At 36.7% G+C, this 26497-nt stretch overlaps 1 protein-coding gene across 1 annotated transcript in view; it reads left to right on the top strand.

The window, feature by feature from the left end:
- Positions 1-26497, top strand: part of BRIP1 (BRCA1 interacting DNA helicase 1) — a gene marked incomplete at both ends in the record, with an annotated part of 186619 nt that overhangs the window by 96853 nt on the left and 63269 nt on the right. The window contains 1 exon segment of the mRNA XM_079726063.1: positions 2401-2562. Coding sequence (XP_079582189.1) covers positions 2401-2562 — 162 coding nt within the window.

Below are 26497 nucleotides of genomic sequence, written 5' to 3'. Positions count from 1 at the left end.
AAGTTGGGAGTAATGGGAAATGAAATGGACCTCCTAACAAGAAGCAACAATTCTTCAATCCAGTAATACTGAGGCAATAGAAAGGGAGTGCACTGAGGTTTACCCCATCCATGTCAGAACTTTTGTAAAAAATGCTCCGTGGATTTCAATTCAACACTTCTGTGTCCAGGTTAGCCACTCTTATGGGGGCTTCTTGGTGGAGTAGTAATGAATTTCTACAGTTCACTTGTCTGCATAGAGGTCGTGCTATGCCTGGCAGTAGTCTCCACTGCCGTTCAGAAACTCCGTAAATGTGTGACCAAGAACACCACAGAACTGCCTCTCTCTAGCCTGTTCTCTTGGCGTAGGTTTGGTTATCCCAAGAAAGGTCCACTCTTGTAGCTTCACTCTCAGGGCACCGAATGCTCCCAGTGTGTCTTTTATACCTGTTTATTTTTCTTATTCTTGATTCAGGATCCAGTCAAGTATTATATATTGCATTTGGTTTTCAAGTCTCTTTAGTTTTTTTTTTTCTTTCTTATTTTAGACTGAAGTATAGTTGATTTACAATATTAGTTTCAGGTGTACAACATAGTGATTCAAAGTTTTTATAGATTATAAAAACTCCATTTAAAGTTTATACTCCATTTAAAGTTATAAAATATTGGCTATTATCCCTATGTGGTACAATATATCCTTGTAGCTTATTTATTTTATACATAGTAGTTTGTACCTCTTAATTCCTTACCCCTATCTTGCCCTTCCCCCCACTAGTAACCACTAGTTTGTTCTATTTGGGAATCTTTTCTGTTTTGTTATATTCATTTGTGTTGTATTTTTTAGATTCCACATGTAAGTGATAACATACAGTATTTGTCTTTCTCTGTCTGACTTATTTCACTTAGCCTAACACCCTCCAGGTCCATCCATGTTGTTGCAAATGGCAAGATTTCATTCTTTTTTATGGCTGAGTACTCTTCCATTGTGTGTGTGTGTGTGTGTGTGTGTGTGTGTGTGTGTGTGTGTATACCACATCTTCTTTATCCATTCATCTGTGATGGACATTTAGGTTGCTTCCATATCTTTAGCTATTGGAAATAACACTACTATGAATATTGGGGTACATGTATCTTTGCAAATTAGTGTTTTTGTTTTCTTCAGATATACTCCCAGAATTGGAATTGCTGGATCATATGGTAGTTCTATTTTTAGTTTTTTGAGGAACCTCCATACAGTTTTCCATAGTGGCTACACCAGTTCATGTCTCTTTAGTCCTTAAAATAGTTTCCTTGCCCTTTTTTTCTGTCTTTCATGACATTTTTGTGTGTGTGTGTGTGGTAGGCGGGTCTCTCACTGTTGTGGCCTCTCTCGTTGCGGAGCACAGGCTCCGGACACACAGGCTTAGCGGCCATGGCTCACGGGCCCAGCCGCTCCGCAGCATGTGGGATCTTCCCAGACCGGGGCACGAACCCATGTCCCCTTCATCGGCAGGCGGACTCTCAACCACTGTGCCACCAGGGAAGCCCCATGACATTTTTAAAGAATTCAAGTCACTAGTTGTCCTTAGGAATATTTTATAATCTGGATTTTTCTGATTGTTTTCTCATGATAAGATTCAAGTTAAAGTGTTTGGTAAGAATACTGTATAAGTGATATCGTTGCTTCCCATTGTATCATATCAAGAAACACATACTATCAGTTTGTCTTATTACTAGTTGATCATTTGGTTTAAAGTTGATTAAACTGGTATCCATCAGATGTCATCTTGCAAAATGTACCTCAGTCTTGTATATCATTTCCAAATATAAGACTATTACATTTTTCAACAATCTGAAGTGTTTATATTGTGTTTAGAATACTAATAAAATTTGTACTTTCTCTTAGTCAAATTAACTATACTAAGGCTAGACCTATGTGAATGTAGAGGAATTGCACATAACTGTAAAATTTGGTGGGTCTGATTTTCTGGTTATAGATCTTTGAGCATCAGGGAATTTGTGAAACAGTAGTTCCTGTCATAATTGAATCTTAGAGACTTAACTATAGCAGATAGTACCAGCCCTCATCTCTTATTTTGGATTCATTTCTGATTTATTCATTTCATTTGTTCCTATCATCTAACAAAATGTTGTTACCTGCTTAATTTTGTAAAGCTATTGAGGAAATACATAAATATAACCTGTTTTTCTTTCAGCCTAAGAGAATTCAGTGGTCTGCCTAAAGTAAAACTTTCATAAATTAAATCTATATATAATTAATTAAAGGTAATAGGAAAAAACCCCAGCAATTTAAAAGTAAATTTTCTCTAAATTCATTGCTTGATCTTTTTTTGACATACACGTAATTAAGGCTCCCAAATTAAATGCTAATTTGCCTGCCTCATTTAAGCATAACTCTAATACTGACATATTTATATTCTAGGTTTGGGTTGGCACCATTGGGTCAGGCCCCAAGGGTCGCAATCTCTGTGCTACCTTCCAGCACACGGAAACATTTGAGTTCCAGGATGAAGTGGGAGCAGTTGTGTTATCTGTGTGCCAGACTGTGAGCCAAGGAATTTTGTGTTTCCTGCCATCTTACAAGGTAAAGGAATATTTATTTTTTCTTTTGCCTTTAAAAGATCATGTGGCATAACTACCACAAGCAACAGGGGAATTACAGTTTCCTAAACTTCATATATTATTTTACTTGTTTACTAAGATGCTGCCTGATTGTTCTACCACTGTTTTACTTGAAAGTCTAAAAGACTAAAGGTCTTCAAACAGTGTTAGTTATATAAGAGAGCTATTTTTGTATATGTGATCTTTATTCTTAGGGGCAGGTTGATATTTTCATGGTTAAAGGAAAAAGCATTATTTTCACTTTGATAAATTACACTTTTTGAATGTTTCAGGAATCTGAATAAGACTTTCTTTGTTGCCCATCGTTTTTTTTTGTTTTTTTTTTTTGGAGTATAATTGCTTTACAATGTTGTGTTAGTTTCTGCTGTACAATGAAGAGAATCAGCTACATGTATACATATATCCCCTCCCTCTTGGACCTCCCTCCCACCCACTTCCCCCCATCCCACCCATCTAGGTCATCACAGAGCATGGAGTTGAGCTCCCTGTGCTATACCGGAGGTTCTCACTAGCTATCTATTAGGTTGGCCCAACCCAGTATTTTACACCTGGTAGTGTATTTATGTCAAACCTAGTCTCCCAATTCATCCCGCCCTCGTTTTCCCTCCCTGTGTCCACATGTCCATTCTCTACGTTTACGTCTCTATTCCTGCCCTCGAACTAGGTTCATCTGTACCATTTTCCTAGATTCCACATACATGCATTAATATATGATATTTGTTTTTCTCTTTCTGACTTACTTCACTCTGTATGACAAACTCTAGGTCCATACACATCTCTACAAATGACCCAGTTTCGTTCCTTTTTATGGCTGAGTAATATTCCATTATATATATGTACCACATCTTCTTTATCCATTCATTTGTCAATGGAAATTTAAGTTGTTTCCTTGTCTTCGCTATTGTAAATAGTGCTGCAGTGAACATTGGGGTACAAGTGACTTTTTGAATTATGGTTTTCTCAGAGTATATGCCCAGTTGTGGGATTGCTGGGTCGTATGGTAGTTCTATTTTTAGCTTTTAAAGGAACCTCCATACTGTTCTCCATAGTAGCTGTATCAGTTACATTCCCACCAACAGTGCAAGAGGGTTCCCTTTTCTCCACACCATCTCCAGCATTTACTGTTTGTAGATTTTTTTTTTTTTTTTGTAGATTTTTTGATGATGGCCATTCTGACCTGTGCGAGGTGATACCTCACTGTAGTTTTGATTTGCATTTCTCTACCAATTAGTGATGTTGAGCATCTTTTCATGTGCCTCTTGGCCATCTGTATGTCTTCTTTGGAGAAATGTCTATTTAGGTTGTCCTTCCATTTTTTGATTGGGTTGTTTGTTTTTTGATATTGAGCTGCATGAGCTATTTGTATATTTTGGAGATTAATCCTTTGTCTGTTGCTTCATTTGCAAATATTTTCTCCCATTCTGAGGGTTGTCTTTTCGTCTTGTTTATGGTTTCCTTTGCTGTGAAAAGCTTTTAAGTTTAATTAGGTCCCATTTGCTTACTTTTGTTTTTATTTTCATTACTCTAGGAGGTGGATTTAAAAAGATCCTGCTCTGATTTATGTCATAGAGTGTTCTTCCTATGTTTCCCCTAAGAGTTTTGTAGTGACCGGTCTTACATTTAGGTCTTTAATCCATTTTGAGTTTATTTTTGTGTATGGTGTTAGGCAGTGTTCTAATTTCATGCTTTTACCTGTAGCTGTCCTGTTTTCCCAGCACCACTTATTGAAGAGGCTGTCTTTTCAGCATTGTATGTCCTTGCCTCCTTTGTCATAGATTAGGTTACCATAGGTGCGTACTTTTATCTCTGGGCTTTCTATCATGTACCATTGATCTATATTTCTGTTTCTGTGCCAATACCATACTGTATTGATTACTATAGCTTTGTAGTATAGTCTGAAGACAGGGAGCCTGATTCCTCCATCTCCATTTTTCTTTCTCAACATTGCTTTGGCTATTCGGGATCTTTTGTGTTTCCATACAAATTGTAAAAATTTTTGTTCTAATTCTGTGAAAAATGCTTTGGGTAGTATAGTCATTTGCACAGTATTGATTCTTCCAATCCAAGAACATGGTATACCTCTCCATCTGTTGGTGTCATCTTTGATTTCTTTCATCAGTGTTTTATAGTTTTCTGAGTATAGGTCTTTTGCCTCCTTAGGTAGGTTCATTCCTAGGTATTTTATTCTTTTTGTTGCAATCGTAAATAGGATTGTTTCCTTAATTCCTCTTTCTGATCTTTCATTGTTAGTCTGTAGGAATGCAAAAGATTTCTGTGCATTAACTTGGTATCCCTCAACTTTACTAAATTCATTGATTAGCTTTAGTAGTTTTCTGGTGGCATCTTTAGGGTTTTCTATGTATAGTATCACATCATCTGCAAACAGTGACAGTTTTACTTCTTTTCCAATCTGGATTCCTTTTATTTCCTTTTCTTCTCTGATTTCCATGGCTAGGACTTCAAAAACTATGTTGAATAATAGTGGTGAGAGTGGACATCTTTGTCTTGTTCCCGATCTTAGAGGAAATGCTTTCAGTTTTTCACCATTGAGAATGATGTTTACTGAGTTTGTTGTATATGGCCTTTATTATGTTGAGGTAGGTTCCCTCTGTGCCCACTTTCTGGAGAGTTTTTATCATAAATGGGTGTTGAATTTTCTCAAAAGCTTTTTCTGCATCTATTGAGATGATCATATGGTTTTTATTCTTTAACTTGTTAATATGGTGTATCACATCGATTGATATGCATATATTGAAAATCCTTACATCCCTGGGATAAATCCCACTTGATCATGGTGTATGATCCTTTTAATGTGTTGTTGGATTCGGTTTGCTAGTGTTTTGTTGAGGATTTTTGTGTCTATGTTCATCAGTGATATTGGTCTGTAATTTTCTTTTTTTGTGATATTTTTGTCTGGTTTTGTTATCAGGGTGATGGTGGCCTCAAAGAACGAGTTTGAGAGTGTTCCTCCCTCTGCAGTTTTTTGAAAGAGTTTGAGAAGGATAGATGTTAGGTCTTCTCTAAATGTTTGATAGAATTCGCCTGTGAAGCCATCTGGTCCTGGACTTTTGTTTGTTGGAAGATTTTTAATTACAGTTTCAATTTCATTACTTGTGATTTGTCTGTTTATATTTTCTAATTCTTCCTGGTACAGTCTTGGAAAGTTGTACCTTTCCAAGAATTTGTCCATTTCTTCCAGGTTGTCCATTTTATTGTCATATAGTTGCTTGTAGTAGCCTCTTACAATACTTGGTATTTCTGCAATGTCAGTTGTAATTTCTCCTTTTTCATTTCTAATTGTATTGATTTGAGTCCTCTCCCTTTTTCTCTTGATGAGTCTCGCTAAAGGTTTATCAATTTTGTTTCTTTTCTCAAAGAGCTGACTTTTAGTTTTATGGACCTTTGCTACTGTTTTCTTTGTTTCTATTTCATTTATTTCTGCTCTGATCTTTATGATTTCTTTCCTTCTACTAACTTTGGGGGTTTTTTGTTCTTCTTTCTCGAGTTGCTTTAGGTGTAAGTTTAGATTGTTTATTTGAGATTTTTCTTGTTTCTTGAGGTGAGATTGAATTGCTATAAACTTCCCACTTAGAACTGCTTTTGCTGCATCCCATAGGTTTTGGGTGGTTGTGTTTTCGTTGTCATTTGTTTCCAGGTATTTTTTGTAATTCCTCTTTGATTTCTTCAGTGATCTCTTGGTTATTTAGCAGCACACTGTTTAGTCTCCATGTATTTATGGGTTTTTTTTTCCTGTGGTTGATTTCTAATCTCATAGCGTCATGGTCAGAAAAGATGCTTGATACAATTTAAGTTTTCTTAAATTTTCCAAGACTTGATCTGTGACCCAAGATGTGATCTATCCTAGAGAATGTTCCGTGTGCACTTGAGAAGAAAGTGTATTCTGCCACTTTCAGGTGGAATGTCCTATCAATATCAGTTAAATCTATCTGGTCTGTTGTGTCATTTAAAACTTGTGTTTCCTTATTTATTTTCTGTCTGGATGATCTGTCCATTGGTGTAAGTGGGTTGTTAAAGTCCCCTACTATTGTGTTACTGTCAATTTCCCCTTTTATGGCTGTTAGCATTTGCCTTATGTATTGAGGTGCTCCTATGTTGGATGCATAAATATTTGTAATTGTTATACCTTCTTCTTGGTTTGATCCCTTAATCATTATGTAGTGCCCTTCCTTATCTTCTGTAAGTCTTTATTTTAAAGTCTATTTTATCTAATATGAGTATTGCTACTGCAGCTTTCTTTTAATTTACAGTTGCATGGAATATCTTTTTCCATCCCCTCACGTTCAGTCTGTATGTATCCCTAGGTCTGAAGTGGGTCTCTTGTAAGACAGCATATATATATGTCTTGTTTCTGTATCCATTCAGCCAGTTTGTGTCTTTTGGTTGGACACAAAGGTATTTATCAATATGTATGTTCCTGTTACCATTTTCTTAATTGTTTTGGGTTTCTTTTTGTGGGTCTTTTCCTTCTCTTGTGTTTCCCGCCTAGAGAAGTTCCTTTAGCATTTGCTGTAAAGCTGGTTTGGGGGTGCTGAATTCTCTCAGCTTTTGTTTGTTTGTGAAGATTTTGATTTCTCCATTGAATCTGAATGAGATCCTTGCTGGGTAGGTAATCTTGGTTGTAGGTTTTTCCCTTTCATCACTTTAAATATGTCCTACCACTCCCTTCTGGCCTGCAGAGTTTCTGCTGAAGAATCAGCTGATAACCTTATGGGGATTTCCTTGTATGTTATTTGTTGCTTTTTCCTTGCTGCTTTTAATATTTTTTCTTTGAATTTAATTTTTGTTAGTTTGATTAATATGTGTCTTGGTGTGTTTCTACTTGGATTTATCCTGTATGGGACTCTCTGCGCTTCCTGGACTTGGGTGGCTATTTTCTTTCCCATGTTAGGGAAGTTTTCGACCATAATCTCTTCACATATTTTCTCAGACCCTTTGTTTTTCTCCTCTTCTTCTGGGACTCCTAGGATTCGAATGTTGGTGCATTTAATGTTGTCCTAGAGGTCTCTGAGACAATCCTCATTTCTTTTCATTCTTTTTTCTTTTTTCTGCTCCTTGGCAGTTATTTCCACCGTTCCGTCTTCCAGCTCACTTATTCGTTCTTCAGCCTCAGTTATTCTGCTATTGCTTCCTTCTAGGGTATTTTTCATTTCAGTTATTGTGTTGTTCATCATTGTTTGTTTTTTAGTTCTTCTCGGACCTTGTTAAACATTTCTTGTATTTTCTCGATCCATGCCTCCATTCTATTTCCAAGATATTGGATCATTTTTAGTGTCATTACCCTGAATTCTTTTTCAGGTAGGTTGCCTGTTTCCTCTTAATTTATTTGGTCTTGTAGGTTTTTATGTTGCTTCTTCATCTGTTAACATTTTTTTTTGCCATCTCATTTTTCTTTATGGGTGGGGCTGTGTTCCTGTCTTACTGGTTGGTCTGAGTCATCCAGCACTGGAGTTTGCAGTTAGTTTGGTAGAGCTGGGTCTTGTAGCCGAGATGAGGACCTCTGGGAGACCTCACTCTGATTAATATTCCCTGGGGTCTGAGGTTCCCTGTTAGTCCAGCTGTTTGGACTCAACACTCCCATCACAGGAGCTCAGGCCTGACTCCCAGCCTGGAACCAAGATTCTGCAAGTTGCACAGCACAGAAAAAAAAAAAAGGAGCTGAACAATAAGAAAGAATAAAAAATAAAATAAAATTGGAAAAGTTTAAAGTATACTAGAAAATATTGATATAAATGAAACAACAATAACTAGGCAAAACAGAACCACAACAGGAATAATAAAAGGGGTGGCCAGAAAATGCTTTGGCTGTTGGGAAGCGGAGTTTAGGCAGGAGGTGGGGCCTAGGCTCAGGACCAGTGTGTCTAGAAAAGGTCCTGGGGGTTGGTGGCGGGGCTTGGACTCAGCACAGCTGGAGGGGGCCTCAGAGGGTGGAGGTTCAGGCCCAGGACCCCAGCAGGCTCCCTGGGGTCCGAGTGGGTAGGGGGAAATGCTGGCCCCGTTCCCTTCCAGTCCTCTGATCTCTCAAAGATCTCTCACCATCCCCGCTGATCTCCTCACAGTGAGTGGGCCCCTCCTAGCGTGGGATCCCTTCCGCTGCCCCAGCCACTCCCCAGGGGCACCGGTCTGGTCTCGCCTGCACTTCACCCCCCTCCCTCCCCCCCACATCATACCTGGTCGCATGGGGGTTCCTCCCATCCCCTTAGGTGTCTGAGGTCCCCCACCAATGCCTGGTAGGTGCCCTAGTTATGAGGAGATGTGAACTCTGCATCCTCCTACTCTGCCATCTTGACTCCGCCTCCTGTTGGCCGTCTTTTTACTTCATGTATTTGAGTAGAAAAAAATTTTTTTTCTTGTTTTTAGAGTTGCTCTGAGTTTTAATAATATTTTCTTCTGTTAAATTGAGTTATATCTTGTATTTTAGTTCTCCTGATACTCAAAGCATTAAAAGCACATATAATTCCTGAGAGTAATATCATACTTTATGAAAATCTAAGCTAAATTTCAATGTAGAGAAGTGGCATTCCCTTTTCTCTTTTCATAGGAAGTTATTATATGTGTAAGGACATTAGCATAAGTAATATATTTGAATGGGAATATTGATACTTTTGGCTCTTCTGTCTACATACTGCTATGGTCTGATGTTTCCCCCCAAATTTTTTTGTAGTTACACATTTTGATTCTTTTCTCATATTCTTTCGTGTATATTTCATAGGTTTTTTTTTTTTTGTGGCTAACATGGGGATTGCCTATAACATCCTAAAGTTATAACAGTCTGATTTTTAAAAAATTTATGTTATTGAAGTATAGTTGATTTACAGCGTTGTGTTAATTTCTGCTGTATAGCAAAGTGATTCAGTTGTGTGTGTGTGTATGTATATTTTTTCATATTCTTTTTCATTATGGTTTATCACAGTATATTGAATATAGTTCCCTGTGCTATGCAGTAGGACCTTGTTGTTTATCCATTCTGTATATAATAGTTTGCATCTGCTCACCCCAAACTCCTGATCCATCCCTCCCCCCGCCACACTTGGCAACCACAAGTCTGTTCTCTATGTCTGTGAGTCTGTTTCTGTTTCATAGATAAGTTCATTTGTGTCATACTTTAGATTCCACATATAAGTGATATCTTATGGTATTTGTCTTTCTCTTTCTGATTTACTTCACTTAGTATGATAATCTCTAGGTCTATCCATGTTGCTGCAAATGACATTATTTCATTCTTTTTTATGACTGAGTAGTATTCCATTGTATATATGTACCACATCTTTGCAAATCTGATTAAAATTTAATTAAGATAGGGACTTCCCTGATGGTCCAGTGATTCAGACTCCACACTTCCACTGTAGGGGGCAAAGGTTCAGTCCCTCGTTGGGGAGCTAAGATCCCGTGTGCTACACCATGCACCCAAAAATTAAAAAAAAAAAAATTAAAATATGTTTATCTGGAAAGGATAATATAGGATTTTCCCACACAGGAATATGGTGTGTGACTATACTACGAATTGTTTTTGTATCCTTCAGTAAAGTTAGGTAGTTAAACCAACAATGAAACAATGCCCTTACCACTTTGCCTTTAACAGAAGTACATAAATAGATACATTCTGCTTTTCATTAGATTAACTGGTATTCTACTATAAATAAATAGCTGAAAAATTAACTTTTTGATATGAAAATCTGTGTGTTTGAATGTAGTTCAAATTCACTTGTAAAATGAATGTTGAATTATTTATACAAATTGACATGCCATGAGTTTTTAATCAATCTTATGTTATAGTTTATATTCCCAACAAGCTTCTACTTCACCTTCATGAAGTCTAGAATGTTTAATAATGTAGGTGCAATAGGCAGGCAAGAGTTCAACTAAAGCAAATTATCACCCCCCCCCAAAAAAAAGGGAGGGAAAGATGTTATAAGATTTTAAAATGGTAAACAAAATAATGAAATTCTATTTCTAATTAATGAATAATATGTCTATATATACAACATTAAGACTAGAATGCTATTAACACCTAATATTAGATACCAATCCATAATTATGACATAATGGGAATAATTGGTGAAGTATTTTTTTAATGTTCTTTTTTTAAATTTATTTATTTTATTTATTATTTATTTTTATTTGCATTGGGTCTTCGTTGCACATGGGCTTTCTCTAGTTGTGGTGAGCAGGGGCTACTCTTCATTGCGGTGCGCGTGCTTCTCATCACAGTGGCTTCTCTTGTTGCAGAGCACAGGCTCTAGGCATGTGGGCTTTAGTAGTTGTGGCATGCAGGCTCAGTAGTTGTGGCTCAAGGCTCCAGAGCGCAGTCTCAATAGTTGTGGCACATGGGTTTAATTGCTCTGTGGCATGTGGGATCCTTCCAGACCAGGGATCAAACCCGTGTCCCCTGCATTGGCAGGTGGATTCTTAACCACTGTGCCACTAGGGAAGTCCCGATAAAGTATTATTATTGTTTTACAGATGTATAACTCACAATTTTAAAACATATCTAATTACAATGGCATAGTAAACAGCTTCCATAAAAACATCAGTAACTGTGATGATAAATCAACTGAAGTTTATAGGCATTAGCCCTTTTCTCTTTGTTGGATACTTTGTCTTTGATAAAATAACAGGTCCCAGGCCTTTTTACATCTTAATGTAGACAGATTGATGACTTGTACACTAATGGTTTTTATCTTAATCTTGTTTAAAAGCATCTTTTTACTTTCTGATACTCTGATCCCCTTTGAGTATCAATTCTGATACGCATTTTCAAAAGTTACTTTTGCTAACACTGCTATTGATTTTACCATAGATACATTTTTTTTTAGTGTATGTTCACCTTGTCTTATAACAGTAAAAAAAGTCTTAAAAATGACAATTGTAACATAGCTTCCTAGTAAAAGTACATTTTCTAAATAAGTGAAAATTTTAAGTAAAATTTTAAAAGTGTTGGCTCTATTATAATAAACATTGCATACTTAAATGTCCTACTCTCTGTTTCTATTGATTTTCCTTTTCCAGATGTTTCATGTAAATGGAATCATACAATATGTGGCCTTTTGTGTGTGGCTTCTTCACTTAGCATAATGTTTTCATGGTTTATCTGAGTTGTAAGGTGAATCAATACTTTATTCCTTTTTATGGATGAATGATATTCCTTTTACTTTCAATCTGTTTGTATCTTTGAATTTAAAGTGTGTCTTTTGTAGATAGCGTGTAGTTGGATCATTTGAAAAAGTCTGTTCTGGGGCTTCCCTGGTGGCACAGTGGTTGAGAGTCCGCCTGCTGACGCAGGGGACACGGGTTCGTGCCCCAGTCCGGGAAGATCCCACATGCCGCGGAGCAGCTGGGCCCGTGAGCCATGGCCGCTGAGCCTACGCGTCCGGAGCCTGTGCTCCGCAACGGGAGAGGCCACAACAGTGAGAGGCCTGCTTACCGCAAAAAAAAAAAAAAAAAGTCTGTTCTGCTAGTCTCTGCCTTTTTAGAGTGTTTACTCCATTTAAATTTAACGTAATTATTGATAAGGTAATTTTTACATCTGCCACTTTGCTATTTGTTTTCTGTATGTTATCTTTCCCTCCATTACTTCCTTCTTTTCTGTTAGATATATATTTTCTAGTGTGCCATTTAAATTTTTCTAGTGTGCTTTTTAAATTTCATTAGCATTTCTTTTACTATATATTTTTGAGTTATTTTCTTAATGGTTGTCCTGGGAATTACAATAAACAATTTATACAGTGTAGTTTGAATTGATACTAACTTAATGTCAATAGTATGTTAAAACTTAGATCTTCTATAGCTATATTATATATTATGTACCACTTTCTTTGTGCTATCGTTGTCATAAAAATTACATATTTATACATTGTATGCCTATCAAAACAGATTTCTAATTATTGCTTTATGCATTTGTCTTTTAAATGAGACAGGAGACAAAAAGTTACAAATAAAAAATATATATATACTGCCTTTTTTTATTTACATATGTTGTTACTTTTACCAGTACTCTAATTCTTCCTGTAGATTTCAGTTACTGTCTAGTGTCTCTAAACACTCATTCTTAAATAGAGTTTGCCTTGCACCTCTCTCAGTTGTAATCCATTGTCATTATCATGGAGCCCTTTTGATCTGATGGTAAGGTATTGGGAAAGGCAAAGCATCCTCTAATTCTTTGATTAAGTCTCAGTCCTTTAGTGGGCCTGTGTCCTTGGGCTATAACCTTCACATGTGTTTCTCAGCTCTTTATTCATCTCCTTAGATGAGTCAGGAAGTCTAGAGGGAGCTGAAGTTTGGATAATTTTCCTTTTCCCCAATTTTGGATAAGGCTGTGGCAAAGTCTTCTCCCTTACTGGGAGATTGGCCTTTGTTATGGGGAATGCCTAGAGTATATTTCAAAATGGTTGTGTTTCCCCCTCTTCCTGCCAGAAAAAGGAGGGTTTTTCTTAGCTCTTTACTGTGATAACTTTGGGGGGGATGTTCCTGGAGGCAGTATCTACAAAATATGGGGGCCCCCTAGGGATGTGGCCCATAGGAATTTCTCACTATTACACTAGTATACACTGTGCCTCCAGCAATTAATCCAAATTATCATTTAAGCATTCCTACCAATTTATGGTTTTAGTGTCTTCTGCTCCCAGTAGCAGTTCTGGACTGTGATTCTCTGTATTCACTATCTCTCCAGATTTTAGGATAGCAGTTTGCCTTATGACCTCAGTTCTCTGATGTGTCCAAGTCATTGATTTTCAGTTTGTTTAGCTTTTTTCTTGGTGTAAGATGGGTATGATGACTTCTGAGTTCTTTACGTATTGGAGCTGAAAGTGGAAGTCCTAATTTTATCTTTAAAAATGTATTTTCAACTGAGTTTCAGAATGTAGATATAATTTACTTAAAAGATAGAACCAACACATTGTAATAGTCTTTGTCTGTACCACTGTCAACTCTTACACATTACAGTGGCTAGAGTCATTGAATGTCATCTCTTTTGCATCTTGAAGGTGTTAGACGTTGGACATGCAGAAGACATGAGAGCTTACATTAGAATTTATTTCGGGGGAAATTTGGGACATACAAATTTAAGTTTTCAAATCACACATTGCAGTGGTAAATCATTTTTTCCTGTATGTCTAGATAATTACAATCCATGATTTACTCAAAACTTTACTCTTTTACTGAGAGAAATGAAATGAATTTCCTTTCATTATAAACTGCAGCATTTGTATAAGGATAAAAATGAGAAAGTTGTCGTTCTAGATTCCCCTCACACACACACACACACACACACACACACCTTTCAGAGCCTTCTAAAGTTACTAAATATTGTAATAGTTTCATGAAGAATACCATTCCTCCACTAAGATAAATTTGATTTTGACTCTATTGTCATTTAACTAGTGGCACCACTGCTTTAGAACTCTGAGAGATCATTTTTATGGGTACAAGAGTTTTTAAACTCTTTTTATGGATAGAGAAGTTTCCATTAAATCATTTTGAAAAGAGACTCTCTGGTGCCAAAGTAGCAACTTGGATCTTTTTATTTGTACATTGCAGACTGTGATTTTCTTTTACATCTTTGAGTAAAAACTATTTTCCCTGAGGGGACATTTTGCATTCACCACTCATTGTCAGATAAGGAATAAAAGCAAAATGTTTCAGTCTCTATTTACAATTTTTATAAATATTGTTTAATATTAAGCTTGTAAGTTGAGAAATTTGCAGTGCTACTAGTTTGACGTTTCTCATTTTTAAGCTGTACTGCATTTAATTTAAAGGAGAAACCAAATTGTTCCACGTAAAACATTTTTCTTTTTTCTTGTTTAGACACTTGAAGTTTCGATAGATTATGGATTTGCCTTATTTTAAGTGATCAACTGAGCCTTTTTAAGGAATTTTTTCCACTGTGTTAAATAAAAGGAATCTTGATGGTGTTGAAGCCTTTGGGATGGTGATAAGGAGGTTGTACATCTCTGAGAAGTGAGGAGTACTTAAGAACTTCTGCTCTTTTTTATTCACTCATTTGTTTATTCCTTCATTAATGTATTCATTTGACAAACATTTATTGGGCACATACTACATTCTGGGTAGAGAATTCAAATGACTTGGCCAAGGTCAGATGTTTAATTAGTGAATGTACATGCCTTAGAACTCTTGATTTTCTAGTCCAATGCTGTCTTCGTAATAGTATTTCTAGAGTTTGATATTTGAAATATAGTTATCTGATAAAATTAATTTGATCCATTACTTTTTGTTTAGAACAATATGCACATGTGTACAAATACCTGCATACTGGTATATTTCATTATTTATATTTGCTTTGCACATTTGGCTTTGCTTGTGAGCTAAACTGTTATTGTTAGGAAGAGAGATACAAGAGGTACTCTGAAGGAATAGGTTGAAAAGCTGCTTTAATGAGTAAGTGATCAAATATTCTGAAAAATAGAGTAATTGGAAAGTAGCTATTTAAATAACCATTTTTTTGCTTTGTTTTGTTTTATATGCATGTATAGAGTCATGTATACCCTTCGTCTATAAATAACATGCATACATCTGGCTCCAAAAAAGCCTTATAAAAATGTATTGGTTATATGTATAACTGATTCACTTTGCTGTACACCCGAAACTAACACAACATTGTAAACAACTATACTTCAATAAAAAATTTTAAATATATATTTATTGGTTACAATTTTTAAGTGAACAATCTAGGGAGAATAAGAGGAGTTAAGATTAAACTAGAATCAAGGATGGCCATGTCACAGTTTGGCAAAGGATCAAGTAATACATCTGTATTCATTCTAACTGCTTGTGCATCCCTCACTCCCCAGCATTGGTTCTAAACTGTATTTTCCTTGGATAAAAGCATAGTTAGAGAAAGCACCTTTGGGGGAATAACAGGCAAATTGGTTAAATTTAACTTATGATTAATTTACTACACATTTCCATATTAAAGCAATTTATTTGAACTTGATGTGAGCTAGACAAAGTTGGAGGCTCCAGGCATTCATCTTGGTTACAGTCTTTTAATATCCATCTATAGTTAATCTTTGTAAAAGAGACCAATGGATTTTTCCTTGTGGCTGATACTCTCAGATTGGCAGCTTTTGAATTTAGGTGATTTGGGTATCATCAGTTGGGAAATTACCTTGATGCAATGGATACCCCTAAATATGCTCATCAGACAGGCTATCCCAAAGGTGATGAGACAGAGAAGCTAACAGACAAATTAAGATTCTTGAATCACAAAGTTTATTTAAATAAATTTCAAACACGTACTTAGAAGTAAAAGGAAAGAGTTGAGGGTAAGTTAACATTTAGGAGAGGATACAAGTGGGTGGAAGGACCACATTACCTAAATCCTGGGTTATGCAGTGTTCATATGTCTTGTCTTTCATTCTCTGCCACATCAGCATTTTTTGCTGATACTGTAGCTACAAAGACTAGAAATGAGTTTGAGCAACTTGGCTCAGTAGATGGAAAGTGCTCAAGGCTAATGACACAGTCGTACTTTACTAAAGAAAAGCAGGGGCAGGTGTACTTGGCCACAGCTCCAGCCTACCAGTTAGCCTACCGAGCAACTATGGCTTTTATTTGCCTTTCCTGGGGAAGGGGATACATGGGGCCAGGATGGGTATCAACAATGGGTGGCTGACTTAAGATTTCATGAATAATTGAGTATTTCATATGCCTCAGATATATTTGGTATATCTTGACTATTTATTGCTTCATGTATATATAGCATATCTTGAACACTTAGTGTCTACTTGATCTAACCACCCCTTTCCATCTATGTTCATACATATGTGCTGTACTTATTTTATCTGTTTAACATGTCTTATACGTTTCCAACTTCTATCTGTGGTTTAAACATCTTACGAGTTTCACATATCCATTTGGTTTCTTGTCTTTTATAATAGAATTGAATATTCTCAAATACTACAACAAATGCAAATTACAGATGTGAATTCTCTAAGTTTCTTGCCTTCAATTTTAAGGTGCCAGATTCTCAAGGGTTACCACGTTTTAAAACTCTTTCAGAAAAAAATATGGCATTTTCTATAGGACATAGTAAATGAATAGTTAGAGCCCATACCAATGCATTGGTATTTGCCTTGGTACAAAGTACTATTTTTGAAGAGTTTTTAGAAATAACATTTGCCTCAGTTACCTGGTTTTTAGATAATGTTAGCTTGAAGATGGTATAACTAGGAAATCATGGTAACATAACAGATCATAAAGGGAAAAATATCATCAAGGAAAAAAATCTACAGATAGCAGCTTAATGTAGAAAAGTCTATTGATTATGTAATTTTTTAAAAATAGAGTTTATTTTTTTAAGAGCAGTTTTAGGTTCACAGCAAAATTGAGTGATCAGTACAGAGAATTTTTGTTCTAGTCTCACACATACATAGCCTAGGACATTATCGATACTCCTCACCAAAATGGTACATTTATTATACCGATGACCTTATATTGACACATCATTATCACCTGAAGTCCATAGTTTAAATTCGGGTTGCTCTTGGTATTATATATTCTATAATACTTATAGAATGAGTTTTTATAAGTGTGTAGTGACATGTTTCCACCATTATAGTATCATACAGAGTAGTTTCACTGCCCTAAAAATGTTCTGTGCTCTTCCTGTTCATTCCTCCCTCCCCCTAACCCTTAGCAATCACTGGTCTTTTTACTGACTTCATAGTTTTGCCTTTTCCAGAATGTGATATAGTTGGAATCATATAATAAGTAGTCTTCTCAGATTAGCTTCTTTCACTTAGCTGTATGCATTTAAGTTTCCTCCCTGTCTTTTCATGGCCTGAATAGCTCATTTCTTTTTAGTGTGGAATACTATTCCATTGTCTGGATGTACCAGTTTATCCATTTACCTACTGAAGGCTTTGGCAGTTATGAATAAAGCTGCTGTAAACATCTGTGTGTAGGTTTTTATGTGGATGTAAGTTTTCAGTTCATTTGGGTAAATATCAAGGAGCATAACTGCTGGATCATATGGTAAGTGTATGTTTGGTTTTATAGGAAACTGTGAAATTGTCTTTCAGTGTCTGTACTATTTTGTATTCCCACCACATCCTTGTCAGCATTTGGTGTTGTCAGTGTTTTAGATTTTGGTGATTTTAATAAGTGTGTAGTGCTACCTTGTTAGTTTTTGTTTGTTTGTTTGTTTGCGGTATGCGGGCCTCTCACTGTTGTGGCCTCTCCCATTGCGGAGCACAGGCTCTGGACGCGCAGGCTCAGCGGCCATGGCTCATGGGCCCAGCTGCTCCGCAGCATGTGGGATCTTCCCGGACCGGGGCACGAACCCGTGTCCCCTGCATTGGCAGGCAGACTCTCAACCGCTGCACCACCAGGGAAGCCCTACCTTGTTTTTTTTGATTTGCAATTCCCTGCTGACCTAAAATGTGGAACATCTTTTCATATACTTATTGGCCATCTGTATACTTCTTTGGTGAGGTGACTGTTCAAATCTTTGACCCATTTTTCAATTGGATTGTTTTCTTATTGTTGAATCTTAGGAGTTCTTTATATATTTTGGATAATAGTTCTTTATCAGATGTGTCTTTTGCCCAGATGTGTATTTTCTCCCAATCTGTGGCTTGTTTTCTCATTCACTTATTAAATACTATTTCTACTGTTAGCTTTGGTTTGGTCCTCATCTCTAAATTAAATTATTCTTAACTGATCTTTCTCCCTTCAATCTTTCCCTCACCAGTTTTTCCCCCATATTGATCATCATATTACTCTCCTTTTTAACCCTCAGTAAACCAGTAAAAAGTCATCACCATTTCTCATTTTTCTTTTTTATATTTTAAGTAATTATAGGAATAATTTATAGAAGTAAGAAAAAAAGAATAGTAAAAACAAAAGCCAACATTATTAGAAACTAAAGAGGTTAGACATAAAATCTCTTTGTAGCAAGTAAATTTTGGTGTATTAATATAAAAAAATCAAAGAGTAATGTCAGGTGTCTTTAGAAACAATGAGATGGGAAGAGACAGTCAATGTTGCTGTCACAAAATATTGTCATGAAGTCCTTCCTGCTGAATAATTAACTGGATGAGAATACCATTGTTTCTTCTTGTCCTTAGATATGTATTGATCACATATCAATTCTTGAATTTGAGAAGTTTTGTGCAGTATATTGTTATCTGAAGATTCATAGTCTGAGATTTCACTTACACCATCCAATTTCACCATTGTCACTAGAATTGGAGTGTTGCTCTGACTCTTTTGTCTTCTTATTCATCTAATAATTATGATAAATCTTCCTTTGTTGATTTCCTTTTCTTTGCTATTGTGGACATAAATGAAAAATTTTCAGTTCTCAACACTTCAGTGAAAGCTAAAAACAGCTTACAAATATGGTGTCCTCAGTTTTCTTTTCTACTTTCTGGAAAGATGATGCAATACTTTGAACAATACTGTAAGAAGAAAGAATGGCAGATAATTATTGCATCATCCTAGGTGACTCCATCATTCTTCTCTTATTATTTTAGTTTTTTTAGAATTATTAGGAATAATTTGATCATTAATAATGGGTAATGATGAAATTATTTGTAGGATATTGAAACAGCTGAATGTTTCAAGATGTAGGAAAAGTAATGTCAGTAAGATCCCATAATATTTCTTAGAATTATAGAAGAGTTCAGTTAACCCATATGGTAATTGCAAGATACAGTAGGTTTTATCCTATTTTATTAAAGTACATTTTGTCTTGGTTTTTTTTGGAAGTGTGCTAAGAGAAAAGAGTGATGAAATATCTTTACAAATAGTTAGAAATGTTCAGAAATGAAAAATGGATCCATTGGACCCAAATGACCAAGGGTTAAAAACCTTTAATAATTCCCAGTTTTCTTTTCTTTAATAAACTTACTTACTTACTTACTTATTTATTTATGACTGTGTTGGGTCTTCGTTGCTGTGCACGGGCTTTCTCTAGTTGTGGTGAGCGGGGGCTACTCTTTGTTTCAGTGCATGGGCTTCTCATCGTCGTGGCTTCTCTTGTTGTGGAGCACGGGCTCTAGGCGCACAGGCTTCAGTAGTTGTGGCACGTGGGCTCAGTAGTTGTGGCTTGCAGGCTCTAGAGCTCAGGCTCAGTAGTTGTGGCACATGGGCTTAGTTGCTCTGTGGCATGTGGGATCTTACCAGGCCAGGGCTCGAACTCATGTCCCTTGCATTGACAGGCAGATTCTTAACCACTGCGCCACCAGGGAAGGCGCCCCCCCACCCAGTTTTCTAAAAGAAAATCCTTTACATTTCCTGGAAGCCTTGGTTATTTTTCAGCCTTATGCCTAGCGCTCCCCCATCCTATATATACCCCTTTTTAAGGCATATTGTATTATTATGAGTGCTTTCAGCTGCCATGTATTTTCATACCTATGTAAAAGTGGTAGGCAGAGTTCTAAGATGGCCCCCCACGATTCTTGGCCCCTGGTGTACACACTCCTTCCCTCATTTATTCAGTCAAATACTAATCTAGGTACTGTGAAGGGATTTTGCAAATGAAATTAGTTGACTTTAAAATAGGGAGATTATTTAGCTGTCTCTTATATAATCATATGAAGCCTTTAAAAGCAGAGAGTTTTCTGAAGCTGGTTGCAGAAGAGAGTGTCAGAGGTATGACATCTAGCTGGTCTGGAAGAAAGCAGCATCCATGTTGAACTGACTGGTGGGAGGGTGGGGCACATAGCAAGGAATTGCAGGTGGTCTCTATGAGCTGAGAGCAGTCCCAGCCAACGACTAGCAGAAAAATGGGAGCAATTGTCCTACAGCCAGTAGGAAATAAATTCTGCCAATAACCAGTGACCTTGGAAAAGAACCCCAAGTCCCAGATAACAACTGTAGCCCTGGCCAACAACTTAATTTTAGCCCAGTGAGACCCTGAGCAGAGAATCCAGTCTGTTTTGCTATGCCTGGACTTCTGACCTACAGAAACTGAGATAATAAAATGGGTGTTGTTTTTATGCTGCAGCATGGATGAACCTGGAGGACATTATGCTAAGTGAAATTAGCCAATCACAAAAAGACAAACACTGTATGATTCCATTTGTGTGAGAGATCTAGAGTAGTCAAATTCACAGAGACCGGATGTAGAAGGGAAGTTGCCAGGGGCTGGGGGAAGAAGGGAGTTGTTTAATGGATATGGTTTCAGTTTTGCAAGATGAATAGAGTTTTGGAAATTGGTTGTACAATAATGTGAATATACATAACACTACTGAACTATACACTTAAACATGGTTAAGATGGCAAATTTTATGTTATGTATATTTCACCAAAATTTTAAAAATAATTTCAAAAAGTGGGTCTTGTTTTAAGTCACTAGATTTGTGGATAATTTGTCATGCAGCAATAGTGTTCATAGTGTTGTGTCTGCTTGAAATCCACTCTCTGACTTTTTTATTATCCAGAAATTTTATACTCTACCCAGCTCAAAGGTTTACTCTGTTAAACCATCCTTAACCCTCAGGAAAAGTTAGTCCCTCTTTCCTCTGCCTGACCGTATACATCTATAATAGCGCTCACCACGTCGTATTTTAAGCGTTTTTCTTTTAGGTCTTCTTCACTAAGTTGTGAAGTGGTGTTTTTTCCAAAGCATTTCACCTTCCAGTTTTATAACGACAGGTTTACAACAGATTCAGGTTGGCAATACCTGAAAGTAGTAGGTTTTAGGAAACATTGTACTGGTTGCTTATTACTCATTTTCTTTTCTCAGCCTGGATTCTACCTTAGATTCTAATAGTGCAGGAACACTGACCTTGTTTGGTTTACTTTAATTATTAGCCTTTTAATGAAGGGATAGAAAATGAGTTGCTTCCCCACCCCCACACACACTTTTAAACTACAATCAATCTACTCAGGTAAGAAATGAAACATATAAATGAATTTGTGTGAATAAATTTATTGATTCAGATTTCAGCCAACATTTATTAAGCCAACAGTTCTTGACTCTAAAGTAGCAAAACTGGTTAAATACATACTTTTTAACCAGATGGTTACTTCAGACATTGATGAACCAACTATGTTGATCAATCAACAGAAATTCAGAATTCATGTTTTAAAGAGTTAAGAATTTGTTCCGTGCATAAATAGCTATTGGGTTCTTAATATCTTCTTTTCAAGAGATTTCAACAAAGTAGGTGAGGAAATGTATGAGTTATTTCTGAAATTCAGTTTGCTTTGAAAATTTTTACAATGTAAGTATTGTATATTTTTATTAAAATATATCAATAAATGACTCCAAATAAGCATATCAGTATCAGTAGTGCAGCTCTAACATTTTCATAGTCCTCATTCTTTTAACAGATTTGTGAGAGGGAATATTCCTTGTCAGAGACTGTATGACCTTTCATTTCCATATAGATAGCCAACAACTACAAGTGATCTTACTTTCACTTCAGGACAGTATTCCTCCATATTATTCTTCCTAGTATATTACTGACTGCATGTATGTTCACTGAATGTTTGATCCTGAGCTATAACCCAGCCTCTTGAGATATCACCAAATAGTTAGAGTATAGGAAATTGTTTCAATAGAAATTAATATTTTTGGTTTTCTCATATTTTAGATATGAATACAGCAAGAATTAAGGATGTACCCATTTTTCCTTTAAAATGTTATAAAATACACTACCACTTATTTTCCATTTTTATTACTATTTAAAAGGAACTGTATATCAGGTGCCAAAATTTATACATATGGATACATATCAACTGAATAAAAGAAAGTAGGTATTTCTTAAATATTAGTACCTCATGAAATGAATGTGAAGAATCATCTTCAGATGGAAAAGTATGACAGGTTTTACCTATGAAATAAGTTATGTGAAAAAGATTACAAAAGATGGTAGTCTGTTTAGGCAGCCTATTAAAAGCATTAAGACTTGAGTACTGGCTATTAAAGTGAGTAAATGGCAATATTATAAAGTTAAACACATGCTAAAAAACATTTTCCAGAGGACCAGGATTGTAACAATACCATTAATGAGGGCAAAGAGGTCTTAATGCAGTTTTCACTTTCTAAAGTTTCAAAAAGAGGCTTTGAGTTAGTGCATTATTAATGTACTGAACATCTGGAACTGTGTAAAACCTATAGACATTGAGCAAATGCAGGATTTCCCCACTAGGTTGCATTCTAACTTACTGCCTCCCTAGTGAGAAACTGGTTTTAAGAAGTTTTTAAATGACAATATCCAGATAAGGCATAAACATTCCAAGGTGTCTTTTAATTTTTGAGATCTGACTCAAAAAAAAAATTCTGAAGTTATCAAATCTAAGTGATGTGAACATCAGTTAGTAGATTAAATCATCTGATCACTATATGTAGGCTAGTCTCTCTGTATATGAACAGTATTTGCTCTTTATGAGCTAAATAAACTATTTTATAACAGATACCTCACACTTTTCATATATGTAAATCTTAAAACCTGAGAGGTGGTTCTGTGTCAGTGTACTTTCTTCAAGTTATTTGATTTTTAGGTGCGTAGTTGGGATACTTAAGAAAATTTTAGAAGTTGAGATATGTGTGTGTGTGGTTTTTTTGTATGAATTTTCTGGCAAGGGGGAAGTAATTAAGATGTATAGATGTGCAATTTGAGTGTCACCTGTAATGAGAATGGAAAAGCTATAGACCTAAATTTTTTTTTTTTACTTAAAACTGAGAATTTGCCACAGACCATTTTCACCAAAATAATCAGTATGTTTTTGCTGTAGAGCTATACTCTAGATTTGCATGTAGCCCTTGTATAATCCTGAACAGAAGGCTTTTAAGTTACTTTTTAAGAATCTTCACTGAAACAGTTAAACACATTGTGTTCTGTGGGAATGTTGTCTCATAGTTACCAAATTCCCCTACCCCTTTTTCACAGTGTTCCTTGTACCTCCATACCTGAACTAAAACCTGGATGTACCCAGAGGACATGTCATTTTCTTGTCAACCCTTTCATGTTGTGACCACTTTTTTCTCTCTAGTACCTCAGGTTTGGTATCCTATTTACTCTCCATTGCTCTTTCTAAACCTTAACCTCTCCACCTTTTTCTGAAGGAAGGAAGGAAAGAAAGAAGGAAAAAGAGAGAGAGAAACTCACAAAAAAAAAAAAGCTCTGGGCTCTGAGCTCATGTCTTTTAATCATGTCATTCTTTCCCCTTCATCTTTACTGACATCTTACAAATCACATGAATACTCTTATTAAGGACTTTGGCACCTGATTTTACAGGGTGTTTTTTTTTTTTTCCTCCTTACTCCCCTCTCTGACCTTCCATTCTTTTGACTCTCTGACCTTCCATTCTTTTGAATCTTCCTTTTTTATTCATTTATTAAATTAGTTCAAATATTTGTTGCCTACTTTCTATGTGTCAAGGTACTCTTCTAGGTACTGGACAGTCAGCAGTGAGCAAAACAAACAAAAATCATTGTCCTTATGGAGGTTATATTCCAGGGGTGAGAGACAGAAAATAAACCAGACACATAGAAAGGTACTTATATATTAGATGGTGTCATGGACTCAATGTTTATGTCCCCCTCCCCCCAAATTCATACATTGAAACCCTAACCCCCAGTGTGGCTGTGTTTGGAAATGGGGTCTCTAAGGAAATAATTAAAGTTAAATGAGGTCATAAGGGTGGGGCCCTGATCTGATAACTTTAGTGTTCCTGTAAGAAGACATACTAGAAATCTTGCTGTCTTCCCACAACATGAGCACAGAGGGAAAAGTGTGTGAGGATTCAGTGAGGTGACCATCAGCAAGCCTGAATGAGAATCTCACCAGGAAATGAATCAGCCAGCACCTTGATCTTCGACCTCCCGGTGTCCAGAACTGTGAAAAATAAATTTCTGTTTAAACCACCCCATCTGTGCTGTATTTTTTCCAACTTTATTGAGATATTATTGATATATATGTAAGTTTAAGGTGTACAATGTGATGAGTTGATACGTGCATATATTGTGAAACGATTATGTGGGGTTTTGTTTGTTTGTTTTTGCTTTTTACTAGTTTTTGTTTTTTCTAATGGTAGTCTGAATGGACTAGTACGGATAATGGTAAATGCTGTATAGAAAAATAATGCAAAGAAGAGGGAAATGAGACTCCTGGGGGAGTGGATAGAGGTAGTTTCAAATTTTAATTGGATGGCTCTGGAAGGCCCGTCAGAGAAGGTGATATTGAGTAAAGGCCTATGGGGGAAGAATATTCAGACAGAGGGAACCTTATGGTAGGAGAGTGTCTGGTTTGTTTGACCAACAGGAAGGCTACCTGGGCTGAAGCAGAGTAGGGGTGGGGTGAGAGGTGTAGCAGAACATGAGGTCAGAGAAGTAGCTATGGTAAAATCATGCCACAGTAGGGATTTGGATTTTATGCTAATGCAATAGGAAGCCATTGGAGGCTTTAGACTTAATTTTAAAAGGATTGTGCTGGCTGCTATATGGAAATGGACTGTAGAGAGTACAAGAAGCAGCACGTGACTGTGTAGGAGTTGACTGTAATAACTCATGTGAGAGACGGTGGTGGCCTGGACCACTGTGGTAGTGGTGTTTGGAGTCTAGGTATCATTTGAAAGTAGTGCTGGCAGGAATTGCTGATGGATTGGATGTGCAGTGTGATCGAAAGAGAGGAAGTTAAGATTTTCTTGCTGGGCTTTTTTCTTTATCTGTACTCTACTGCTGGTCAGTCTCATCTATGTTCATTCTTTTAGTTATGTCTCTTTGTCTTGGTTTCCCAATTTATAATTCACTTCTGACTTTTCCTCTTTAAGTACCATAGTCAAGAGAAAAAACACCTTTTTTGTGTCTCCTCTACGCTCAGTCATCTCCTACAACACAGCTTCGCTTCTGATACCTGATGTGTGGATTTCCATACATTAAGCAGTTCTGTGACACCAGCTGGGTGTCCTACATTTTAACTCAGTCATGACAATATCAACCTAGAGCACAGCATCAGATACCAGAGGTTAAGAGCTTCATCCCACAAGGCTGCCCCCACTTCGGACACCAATCTCATGTCCAGGTTGTTACCTTTGTGTCTGACTGACTGGCTATAAGTTAGAAGTTCCCACAACTCCCTTCTCAAGTTCAATTAATTTACTAGAGTGGTTCACAGAACTCAGAGAAACATTGACTTACATTTACCAGTTTAATATAAAGGATATTATAAAAGATATAGATGAACAGCCAGATGAAGTATATAGGGTGAGGTCCGGAAGGGTCCCGAGCACAGGAGCTTCTGTCCCTGTGGAACTGGGGTATACTACCCTCTGGCATGTGGTTGCATTCACCAACCCAGAAGCTCTCTGAGCTCCATTCTTTTTGGGTTTTATGCAGGCTTCATTACATAGGCACAATTGGTTAAATCATTGGCCATTGGCAGTTGACTCAACCTCTAGCCCCTTTTCCTCCCTGGAGGTTGGGGGTGGGGTTGAAAATTTCATATGGTTGGTTCCTGAAAAGGGTTCCCAACTCTGTTCCAACCTGTGCAACGTCTGTGTGTGTGTGTGTGTGTGTAAGCTTCCCTACACCAACAAGCAATTCTTGGATGCCAGCAGGATGTCCAAGATTCAACTCAATTCTGACACTATCTACCCAGAGATAGAATCAGATTCCACAGGTAAAGGGCTCATTCCCACAAGACCACCCTCTACTTCAGACACTAGTTGCAAGCCCAGGTTGTTACCTATACTTCTGACAGACTGGCTGTAAACCAGAGGTTCCCACGACCCACTCCTTAGGTTCAGTTAATTTGCTGGAACAGCTCACAGAACTCAGGAAAACTCATTTACTCACTAGGTTACCAATTTATTATAAAAAAATATCAATCAATAGCCAGATGGAGAGATACGCATTGCGATGTTCTGAACAACAGAGAGGGTGGGACTGATAGTTTCATCCCGCT

This window comes from Hyperoodon ampullatus (assembly GCF_949752795.1).
Source record: "Hyperoodon ampullatus genome assembly, chromosome: 19".
Lineage (NCBI taxonomy): Eukaryota > Metazoa > Chordata > Mammalia > Artiodactyla > Ziphiidae > Hyperoodon > Hyperoodon ampullatus.
This window is presented reverse-complemented; position numbering and strand designations above follow the sequence as displayed.